Source organism: Neodiprion virginianus, chromosome 2 (genome assembly GCF_021901495.1).
Source record: "Neodiprion virginianus isolate iyNeoVirg1 chromosome 2, iyNeoVirg1.1, whole genome shotgun sequence".
Lineage (NCBI taxonomy): Eukaryota > Metazoa > Arthropoda > Insecta > Hymenoptera > Diprionidae > Neodiprion > Neodiprion virginianus.
Genome location: NC_060878.1, coordinates 14,901,374 through 14,913,539, shown reverse-complemented (window position 1 = coordinate 14,913,539; position 12,166 = coordinate 14,901,374). Strand labels below are relative to the sequence as shown.

The 12,166-nt window shown below is 45.4% G+C and overlaps 1 protein-coding gene across 4 annotated transcripts in view; it reads left to right on the top strand.

Moving 5' to 3' along the window:
- Nucleotides 1–12,166, top strand: part of LOC124298941 (neurogenic locus Notch protein) — a 155,984-nt gene that overhangs the window by 109,469 nt on the left and 34,349 nt on the right. For all 4 annotated transcript variants that reach the window (XM_046751630.1, XM_046751629.1, XM_046751631.1 and 1 more), the window contains one exon: nt 5,012–5,194. In XM_046751630.1, coding sequence (XP_046607586.1) covers nt 5,012–5,194 — 183 coding nt within the window. The remainder of the gene's footprint in view (nt 1–5,011; nt 5,195–12,166) is intronic.

The following is a 12,166-nucleotide window of genomic DNA, read 5'->3' as shown; positions in this document are numbered from 1 at the left end:
TTGTGAAAAATGGAGATGAAACGCGCAAAGTTGATGAAAAGTCAAAACTCGCTGATAACGGGTATGTATATTATTCGAGGTCAAAGGTTAAAGGTCGCTCGAGTCTGCTTCCTGAACGGTACAGTTTCATTATACATATACCTATAGATGGTCAGCTTATCTGTTAGTTATCTGAGAATCAAATTATCCCGAGGGACATAGAGAGAGATTATCTTTGGTTCGGTAATGCGCGGCTGACTTATAGGAAGCCGGTAGGTGTGGACCACATGCTGTGGGCCTATTCTCGGCGGTCTGGTCTTTCTTAATTAATATTAACCGCCCTTGACTACCGGCTGTCTCGTGTTAATTACGATTCTATTCTGTCCGTAGATTGGCTGTTTGCTAGATGGCGCAATGCTTGCAGGTTTACGACTTTGTCAATGAGGATTTTTCCAACGATCATGACGAAAACTGTATTCAATTCAGTCGAGTTCGCGCATTCATCACACCTGTTCTTCTCAGTCTCCTGACACAACCCGACCTCTTGACCCCATGGCTGACCAACGCGACAATGAGTCGAATCAATCTCTTTTGCCAGACTCAAAAAATCCCATCAGCGTAGCGGTAACTCGATTAAGACAAGCCGTCGTAATTACCAACCTGGACCTGAATCTTTCCATCCGGCATGTAATGATCCTTGAAAGGAGCTACGTTCACATTAATGAACTGTCTCTGTTGTTCGCTTCCGAGCGTGAAAATTTTTCCGTTCGATTTTAAAGGTAAACTTTTTACTTCCCGAAAGAAAATTATTATTCTTTTATTCCGAGGACTGAATATCTCGGCAATGACAATTTGATACCTAGCTTCGATCACTCTAATATGTACAGTTCCCCAATAACCATGTAGTGCGATGGTTTTTTTTTTTTTTTTTTTATTCCCAGTTGGTTTAATTAACCGTGTGAGGAAATTTGGCCGGCTTTGACTGGCAAGCTTCTTGGCCGTCGAGCTTCGCGGGAGCTTGTGGCATGCAGTATAATTATTAGCGCATTACTCAGGGACGCGAAGGAAGCTGACTTCGCACCGGGCCCGAGGGTGTTTTCATGCCGTGCACCCGAAGCCCACGGGGCGGGGAAAAGAACCAACGATGTTCTTGGCTCGGACACAAATCACGGCCAAGATTACAGACGGAATCGCGCTGCGGTAGGGAATGATAAACTGTAAACCCGAAGAAAATCGTCTCCAGACCCGGAGAGCGGCGTTTGATTCAACGAGTGATTAGGCGTCAGGTCTTATTTCGTTCGTTCACTTTCTCTCTCTCTCTTTCTCTCTCTGCTCGGCAAGATTTCTCCATCGATAACACGAGTTAAGCACCCTTGATTACAGGCTGACCATTGCGTGGCTGCGTCATCTGCTTTAAAAATCATCTCGTAAAGCCGACTGATATAATTGTCGGATGTATATTTGTCACGGCGAACTACTGCTGCAATGCCCAGTCGGTATGCTAATTCAAAAACATTATTTTTCTCCTCTCTAGCTTCGCCAGCCATTCGCCCCGAGGTTAAAAATCGATCAAACTTTTCCCGATCGTCATTTATCCTCGAGTCTGCGACTGTCCTTCACCATAATTATCATTCTCGAGAACTTATAACATCTCCGGTTTCGAAATCGAATTCATTTTTACAATTCCTTCGAACAGTCGGTTGTCAGAAATCTGTTTTTTTTTTTTTTTTTTTTTTTTTTTTTTTTTTTTTTTTTTTTTTTTTTTTTTTTTTTTTTTTTTTGTTGTTGCTATTTTCTGGCAACTATTTTATTATCGTTGGTTTAGGTAGTTGTCATCGACATTGTATAAAACAAATGAAAGATCTGAAGAATGGGTTTAAAAATTTGAAACGGAACGGTAGTTAATTAAACCCAGAGATATGAAACGGAACGAGTTGAAAAAGATATCTAATTAGTGCTGCAGCAAAGGTACTTTGCGCGATGAAATTAAAAAGCCAGGGCATCGTAAGGTGGCGCTGTTCCATGGCGCATCAGTTTAACATCGTTCAACACAGGTCTGGGTTGAATTTGATGCGGGGCACTACCCAACTTCTAGCCGTCGAGACCGGTCCACCGTTTCGTCGTCGGTAGCAATGCGCTCGAATTTCGAAACGAGAACCAATTCGTCGATCCGAGTCAAAGACCCGCTTCCACTGCAATCACGGATAATATATGTATGGGGGATTTCGGTGCGTTTACCATATGCAAGAATCGGCATGGAAGCAGGTACTAATGATAGGAATTTTTCAACGCTCCAGTCGTCTCAGACTCGGGATACCGTTGCTGCTGCCACGGCTACTGACGTAAAATCTTCTAGCCATCCGCGTGCCGCCCGATCTTCTTCTTCTCGCGTCTTTGATTGGCGTGGTAGAAAAAGTGGGAGAAGAAGAAGATGAAGAAGAAGAAGAGGAAGAAGCAGAAGAAGAAGAAGAAGAAGAAGAAGAAGAAGAAGAGGTGCAGCTGCGTCCAGACGTCATCGCCTGGGGCGAACGGCCAGCCAACGCCACAATTATAACCACCTTGTACTCGCCCATGGCTTGTGTCAGAGCGACTGATCGCCCTGCTGGTTATGCATGAAATTTTCAAGACGACTTGGTCCAACCCGAAGGCTTGACCGTTCTGCAGTCTTCACGCAAACTTTGGAACTGTAGCCTGCATCATTGCTGCTGCACCTGATCAGCATCAGAGACTTCGTGCCTCTTTAAAGATTTATGGGGGGAAAGAATTCAGTCCTGAAATTGAGCACTGTAGCGTTACATGGCGACGCCCTAATGTGAGTAACTCGTAATAAGAATAAAGCACGTGGAAAGTGAGTAGATACCTATGCAACACGCGAAGACACGAGTACTGGGCTGAATTTTAATTCAATCGTGAGGCCAGCTCATTCAAGATTTCGGATTTACCCGACTCGACGGCACGCGACTCGAATGAAATCGCGATGAAATTACTTTGAAACGTTTAAACGATATCGTCTTCACAACCGTCGATGAAATATTTGGCAAATTTGTTTCTCTATCCACTTAGACGCGTCGTATCGATCGGGAATGAAAATTTTCTGTTCGTTCTCGAATACTACCTGCTGCCCCAAACAAAGACCCATTGTTGCGGAAAGTTGGCAACAGCGCCGTGACAATAGTAAGCCGATACTTTGGTGCAGGCTCTCTACCTGGCTACCCCGAGTGGGTGCAGGACGTCCCGAATTCTTTCGCTTTCCTATAGGACGTCGTATATAAATCTTCGAACTCAACGCCGCCTGCAAGCGGAGAATATTTTCAGTAACTTTCGATTTTTAATTTACTCGCTACGACGGATACACGAGGAATGAATCTTTTCCCAAGTTCACGATTCATCTTCTATCTGTAAGATACTCGTGTACCGAAAATACCAGTGAGACACACGAATTCCGAGACAGATCCTTTGGTGAGCTTGGGTAAACATGCGCTCGGTGTATATTCAGATTTGGTAATAGAGATCAGTTATTTAAGAAGAAATATAGACGCACGCGTTCGTCATTGTAGGGTACGTGAACATACAATGCAGGTGCTAAGCGCGGAGAGAATAAATTTGTAAATAAATATTCATCGGGTGAATTTTCACCTCTCGAGTGTCCGTCTCCCATGAGACTCATGGGCGTAGGGTGGGGCAGGTGGAGAGGTGAACCATACCAGATGTTTGCATAGCAGGAGAGACCGACTCTGCGCTGCACGGCATGAAAGACCGGCTAACCAAACACACGATTCGATAAGTAGTCACGTACGGATTTCGGCTGATGCCAAAGAATTCCTGGGCACATCGATGTTCTCGACTGTCCAAACTCTGAACCAAGATTCTTCCAGCCCAAAAAATCTCGAGGCGTGCAGCTGTGAGCTGGCTGAAAAGTCGTACCGCAGGCTGCGATTATAAGGGCGGCATCCGATATACTTGGTATCACATTCGGTAATATAAGTACGATAAAAGTGAGAAACCCGTTCCTTCAGACGAGCTAGTACGGCGACGCCACGGAACTTAATCTACCAGAAAATATGCAATCTAGATAATAACGGTGAGCGGTGGGCGAGCGGTCATTATGGTTGTTATTAAACTTAAAATAACAATTTAGCGTTTAATTATGGGCCGCTTGCCGGTGGCAGGATCCGCTCATTCTGCCAGCCCGGAGCACGTGCAGTTACTCGTATCTGCAACAGCCTCCTTTCCCCGTCCGTCTCCTTCTCGACTTAACGGCGTCTCTCGCTTTCTCTCTCTCTCTCTCTCTCTCTTTCTCTCCGTCACACACACACACACACACACACACATACACACCGCGATTCAATTTCCGGCGAAAAGTAATTATGTCAGAACCATCCCGGCAAACCGTGCTCCTTGCGCATTTGCAGCATTTCTTGTACACTCGCAACAACGCGAATTACACCTTGGCTAAAGGTCGTTCGGTCATTATCGAAGACACTCTTCACTCTATCTATTGTCTAAGTCAACTGTGATCGTGACTGATTAAACGGAGATCAACGCTTTTCCAGGTGTCAAAACGAGCTCGTTGATCGAGATCAAGGTTTATACACATAGAATCTTAAGTTCTGAAGTAGAGTGCGTAGGAATTTATTGCAGGGCGCTTTGAAACGATCGCGAATGAGACGAGTTCTTGCAACGTCCGTGATGCCCTGCATGTGTCCTGGCAGACGGTAACATCTGTTGTTGTCATGGATAATTATGAGGGTGGAAAAACGGTTAAACAGACGTGGTTTACACGGCAGCGGTATGCGGCATTCACGGGATGAGAACTCCGAGAAAATCCCACTCTGCACCGTAATTGTCTTTCTCTTTGCTCGGCAGTCTCTTATCCCTGGATTATGATTCTCTCGAATGTTTGCATGTCTTCTTTCTGGTAGTTTTTTTTTTTTTTTTAATTTTATCGATATTCTTATGCTTTAACATTGTTAGACTGTTGAGATTTGTTCCGCATCCATCATTTATGCGTGGTTCACTTCGATTTTTTCAGGATCGCCATGCGAACATGATGGCATCTGCGTCAACACGCCTGGATCATTCGCCTGCAATTGTACTCAGGGATTCACCGGGCCGAGGTGCGAGACAAACGTCAACGAGTGCGAATCTCATCCGTGTCAAAACGACGGATCCTGCCTTGATGACCCCGGCACCTTCCGCTGCGTCTGTATGCCTGGTAAGTTATGCAACATTATGTTTTACGTACCTCTTACAAATCAACGGATGAATTATTCGAGTATTGCACGCGACATTGTCACCGAGTCATATCATTACTTGCAGTTTGATCGATAGTTTTAAAAACTCCATCAGCAATGTCCAACATCCGAATGAATTCGATGTACTATTTTTTTCGTACACATCTTCGCCTTTTGATTTCATCCGCTTGACATGATCCTTAAAACTTAGTCGGATGTAAGTACTTTCTAAGAAGTGTCAGATCATAATCGTGACTTGGTTAAATTTACAAGCTGCGGTATGGAAATCTTCAAGTATCAATTAATCTCTTTTCAATGGCTGGATCGTACCCGCCTCTTAGGACGTGTAGGAATAATTTGGTTAGCTTGTTGATCACGCGAACTTATTTCTGTAATGATCAACCTTCAAAGATGACTTCGATATCTACAACAAAAGCCATTATGGTGTGAGTTGACTGCTGTGTGACGTGGCCCGTTACCTTTGGACGTTATTTACATTGGAGAAAGTCGCGCGATTCTCATTTCAGCGTCAAGAAATTGTGGATGGTCAACCGTGACGTTCATTGTTCAAACGATGAAGGCGGCCCGCCGGCTATTTACACCTTTTTTATTCGTTCACTACACGCCGTTTTTACTCCTCTCTTCATTCGGCTCAGAGTACTTGCACAAACTTTTCGCGCGAACGATGATGTACAGTTTCGGCGACTTCTTCGCTGGATCCTCGGACTCCGGGGGTTGGAAAGAACGCGTGAAATACACAGATAGATGGGCCGGCAACGATAGCGTTGCGCTGCTCCCCGGTAACGTCGAGCCGAGTTCGTGTCGCCGGTAAATTCTTCCGAGATGACAAGCCCAGCATCTGATACCGCTCGCGCTGGCAACAACTCGTTACTTTTGCGTCCGGCGTAAGTCAACTTTAATTGTTTGACACCTCGCACACCGCGCGCCTCCCGCTGGAACTAAGATAATCGATCTCTTGACCTGCGAAGAATGGACTGACGACGTCGTAAATAGACCGGACGACCACAAACGCTTACACTGCAGTGTCTAGTCTATAGCTGAATAAAATCGTCACACGTTTTATGCTCGAATTCAACGGTTCAACTAATTATTTCTATATATATGTATATTATACATGGTTGGATAGAGATGGTTTTGAATTGGAAGGTAATTTTGTATCTGGCTTTAGAGAATAAAACGTCGTTACATTATAACAAAGATTTTAGTGTCATTAGGAACGTGAAGGTAAAACTGGGTATGAATACCCCGCGCTTCATAAATAATGCATCTTCCAAAGATGAATCTTTGGCGGCTTATAAGAATTTTAAATCAGTCTCTGTCTCTGTCTAAATTTACTATTATAATATACAGAGTCATTTGTATATAAAACTAAATTGGACGGGTCGCGACATAAAATGTTCATTACACCCGGAATAATTGCAAAAAGTTTTTATGGGTGTACTCGTATATTTTTTTATGACTTTCACAATTGGAAAAGTATTTTTTTTTTGTTTGACACTATCGATGAGCTAATGATTCATACTTCGAGAATATTATATAGATATATGAAAAAAATGAAATGAATAATTTTATAAAAATAACTGCAGTTGCTGCAGACGACATCGATGTGAAAATTATCTCTTAATAAAGACCAAAGTATAAAACGTTGAAGATGAGAGATAATGATGATTTAGAGGTATGTAACGTAACGTAGGGGGAACGATCGGTGCGCAGGCGTTATAAGGTATATGGATGAGGGGTTTTTCTTTTTTTCACCCAGCCTAGAGTCCGTTTCGTTAATTGGATAATATATTTCGTAGGCGTAATTTCAAATTTATCTTCATCGAGAATCGATTTTTTATTCTTACTTCTTCGAGGTGACATACTTCAACCACGTGTTGAAGAAAAACGAACCTCAATGTGAAAAGCAAATAGATTTAAAAATAACACCTAGCGCATTTAAATTTCTTCTCGCGGCCTAATCCTACCCTACCTGATATTATTCGTATTGAAGTCGATAAATTTAATCTTTGAATCGATGAAATATCTACTATCTATACATAAATACATGTGTACACTATGTGTATATATATATATACTATACATATCTATATGTAATATATACACGTTTATATGTAAATGTATACGCGGCGCGTCAATTGATGTTGGCAATTCCGATGTACGTAAGTTTATCTCGTTTAGTGCACCATTTGTTTCGCCTTCACGGGGATTCCCGCGGTGTTGTTGAGGCCAAGTTTCAACCGAGCCTGCGGAGCTGCATGCAGGAGGCAATAGTCGAAGAAACAGGTCGACGCCTTATCTATTGCCGATAAATTTCGCAGGATTCAACGCCCTGCCAGGGATCAAAGTAGACCGACGCATGGATGCAGATCCTCCACTCCTGATCCTTTCCAAACGCGAGACAGATCAAAGAGAGCCCCTTTCCCTTTGTGCGTCCAGGACGCAGTCCTCGTCCACCGAACTCATTCACCTGTTATGACACGTGAATAATTATCAAAAAAATAAACAAAAATAAAATAACGGGAACAACGAACAACGGCGTTGAATTCAGCACGGCATAGAACTGGGCTGCAGAACGAGTCCACGCGCGGTCTCAGGTGCACGAAATTTGGGGCTGAGGGCCTCTTCAGGGCTTTCCTCGAGCTGTGCTACGCTGCCCAGCGGCGAAACAAAGACCGTATTGTGTTACACGGGACTCGATGCTCTTATGCAGTCGGAGGGCCCTTATAACGTGTCGTGGGGAGCCTCCTGCACCGGGACGACGCATGCAGTGACAGCCAAAATAAAAACAACCTGCGCGCAGAGGCGAGGCGAGTACGCAGGGTTCACCCTTACTTGGTAACTCACTGGACCAGCGACGAGGCTGAAGCACCGTGTTAACGACGGCGATGCTGGTTCAACTCCGGTGAAAAAATCGTGTCGTACCTCGAGGCAATCGCCAGGTTTTTAATTGGTTTTAACCATCAACCGCGAGATCCATGCGGTGTAAAGTAACCTCGAGGAATTCGCACAGAACGGGGAAATTGTGTTGGATGGAGAAAGGAGGAGAAGGAGATGCGACCCGGACTTGTGTAAAATATGATCGTGGCATCCGCGAAATATGAGATCTCAAGAGGCTGCACGGAGTTCATATCGTTTCATGCGAAAAGTCTTATCTCATCTTTCCTTTCTGATGCACCACCTGCAGCCTCCATTTCTTCTTTCGGTTATAATGGAAAGCGGAGAAGGTCGTTGTATTCGTTCTGGTTGACGGGAGTTTCTGGAATTTTCGAAAACCAGAGTTTGTAAGAAGCAATTAAATCCGATGTTGTAGATTGAATGCAAGACGTGAAGATAGGACGAGTCAGGAGTACCGTGTGTATTTGTACCCAAGTAAATGACGAACGCTTCCAATTACATCTCGCGGTTATACAATCATCTGATAATGTCATGCTGGCCAGATTGTAGAACACCTGGAGAGAAAAATATCGAGAATGTCGGTCGTGCGATGGAATAAATATATCGAATGGTCCGATAACATCCCTGCTGCAGCCGTCGTCATTTACATACATATGGTTAATACCGAAGTCTTAACCTCTGATGCTCGGTTTTAAAGCTGAGAGAAGTACTCCTGTGCAGACCTACAAAGTGCAGAAAATCTGGCCACTTGCACTGACACTTGCGACTGTCTATTGGCAAAAGTATAAAGTACTTCGAGTAATTGCGAGTCGGGAAGCTGACTTTATAAGGTTAGAGCACGACACAGACGTCAGTCTTGTCAAGCCGACGTCAATTCCTCAGCCTTGTTTTAAGAGCACAGTTTCCTTCGCCATCCAAAGAAGGCCGTCGAAGATGACGTCCCGTCAGGGTTTCCATCCAGGTGACACGTGTCACTTATTATGCGTAGAATGCCGTCACGGGCATTGGTGCGAGTATGATCTCTTTCAACGTTGCTTTACTCCGCACTCTACAGGTGTTTACACAAAACAGGAATTTCTCGCCGCGGCAAAACCGGATTAGAAGGAAATTTTTGCCAAGTTACGAGAGCAGAAGTGTCGACCGCTACTTCGCTATTACAGCTCTTGGACGCAGCATTTCCATTAAGTTCGTTCAAACTAACTGTGCCATACTTGCCTTCGAACTCACGCATCCTGACGGCGGGCAGCGGGCTTATTCAAAATGCACCTTTTCCAACTGGCACAACATGTCTCAATAACGACGGGACCGCGGTAGAGGACACGAAGGTCTTTGCCAGACTCTTGCGGGGCGCGTTCACCCACGCGAAACCCGGCCGACCGTTCGCCGCATCCTCGACGAGGAGGAACAGACCACCATCCGCATGATATATTATTGAAGATGTAGATTACTCTTAGCTTTATCCCGGAGAGGCTTGCGCTGCATTGTGCCGGACGCACAATGGCTTCCACCCCGCTCCTCCGGCTCTTTCCGTCTCACATCCTCGCCTCCGATGTATTCTTCTTCCCTTCTACTTCACCTCTTCGTTCTACATATTCCGCTAGTGCTCCGCAGCATCGTAAGACAGTTATTCTCGCTTTTGTGTCCTCCGGCGGTTCCGTGACGTGGCGTTATTACCCATGTAGGTATCGTACTGCAGACGTACAATCCGCGCGGTTCATTTGCTTTCATGAAAATCAAGTCGAGACGAGCAGAGACTTTTTCCTTAGAGAAAGAAAACTACGGCGAACAGAGAATCTTGACTTTCCTCCGGTTGTTAACTCGCACCTCGACTAGTCAACGCGCGCTTCGGTGCATTATAACCAGCGTTGTATTCGGCGTGTTCCTTTTATCCGACGTGGCTTGAAAAATGATCGAGGGACTCGCTCGGTCCATGAAGGGCGACGGGGGAGTCCAGATACGAGTGATCGTTTTGTCCGAGTAAGAGACGCGCGCATTTGTCTGACTTTGAATGGGCTCCTATCATTGCCCTTATCCCTCCCGGGGTTAATTTAATTGTCTTCTTGGAATCCCGATAGGGCGCGGAGTGAAGCGACGCCTCCGTTGCTTGGCGTTGCGGCGATCAGAGCCCTCCGATGCTTATTCCTGGTTCACCATCAACTGGTCCGTTGCTTCCGACACCGGACGCCAATTATCATCGACGCGAGCGATAAACTCTCTCCCTTGTTTTTCTACCTCTCCCATGCGCACTAGTGATGTTTCCGGGAATCGAAGGATATCCAGAACCGTCGATCAAGATTTAGCTCCATCAGATCCTCGCCGTAAATCCGCTCCCAGTTCAAAGTTTAGGACCTAGATCCGCTGGGACCAGATAGTACACGATCTGACACTCCTAGCGTAAATCATCGGAAAAGTTACAGTACACTCGTGTAGAAATCATCCGCACCATGACACAAAACGCAACGGTCGATTTGCTCGAAGTCCTGGAGTTCGGAAATCTGGCTAGCATGAGACTCCATGCAATATGCTTACGACTATGGAAATGCAATAAGATGGTCGTCTGTTTCTTTATCAGAAGTAATTGGCGACCAATGTAACAGAAAGAGGGCGGTAAATCACGAGCCGTTTTTAAGCCAAACTAGTGAACAAAGCGTAGAATTGTGTGAGAGAGAAAAATTTCAATACTTGGGCCTAACAAGTCGAGATGTCAAGACCGCAGGAGACGTCGAATGACGTCGGTGTCGCTCAGCAAGGCGTCCTACGGCCCGACACATCATTCACTCTTCAAATCGTCGTGACGTCGACTATACACGGTGCGCTCGAAGAGCCAATGTACACGCCTCTCAGTGTCACGAAGGTGCGTGGGTTGGTTTTGACGTATGCTGCTCATGTTCATCTGTCAAGAAATTCCGGGTCATTGTTGGCCAGCCATGTTCGAGTCGAGAATGATCGGCCCGAGCCGCCTTGAGGCGGCAGTGAATGCCGAAATTTTCGATCCAATTATTCCAATTCAGCTATGATTCATGAAATATTTGAGGAAAAACTGTCCGCCCCGCGAATTGTCGAAGACTTTACACCATTTCTCCGTTACAGTTATTCCGCTTCAACTGTTGTCTCGAAGGTGTGCTTTTGTGTTCGCTAAATTGGAGCTAATTACGTTTCTAGTTTCACTGCTGCGAAGGCGAGTGCCATTCTTACGGAGGCCAGTCAATGGAAGAGGGAATAACCACGTTAAGGGTAGTGCGGTTGGCCGACTAGGACGGGGTTTACAAAAGCGACGGAAATGTTATTCTTGCGACACGTTCGTACTGCACGAGTATAAAGCAGCATCCAAAACCCGCAGTAAAGTAAAGCTGCAACTCATAGTTCTTCAGCTAAGTCGTCGTAGACTTCAGCTCGCAATACATTGGCGTGGTTTATCGGCCGTAATGACGAGTGTGCGGGCTGTTGCGTATCATGCGTCGTATAACTTGATAGTGAGAGACGCCGAGTCGTGACAGCGGCTTAATACACCTCCTTGGTTCGCGCAGGCTCGCAAGGACACCAGCGCCCAGACACATTGTCCTGTCTCCGGTCGTTATTTATCTCGAACCGCGAGTCTGGACACAGTCCTCCGCCCTCCGGGGACCAAAGGACCGGCGGAGACTCTCGGAGATGCGTGCCGTGCTTGTGCGACCCGCACTGACTGCAGGAAGAACATATAAAACTGGAGTGAAAGAACCTAACACGCCTGGAGAACACGTTCCGTGACGCTTTCAGACCAGCATGGACATGAAGAACGCCAAAAAGCGCGCTCGCCATTGTCACGCAAATAATACCGAAGCTGAGAAATGGAATGGTAATCGTGAATATTTCACATAAATTACGCCAATGTCAGGCAGAAAAAGGCGGTATTGTCCAAATGTGACCGCTTAAGAGAATAGTTTTCGTTCCAAGGAGTCAAAGTTTATATGAGCGCCACATTCGCAAAATGATCTTTTCACCACACCAACTCATTTACAATGCATTAGCACTCTACGATTGAACTGGTAATAATA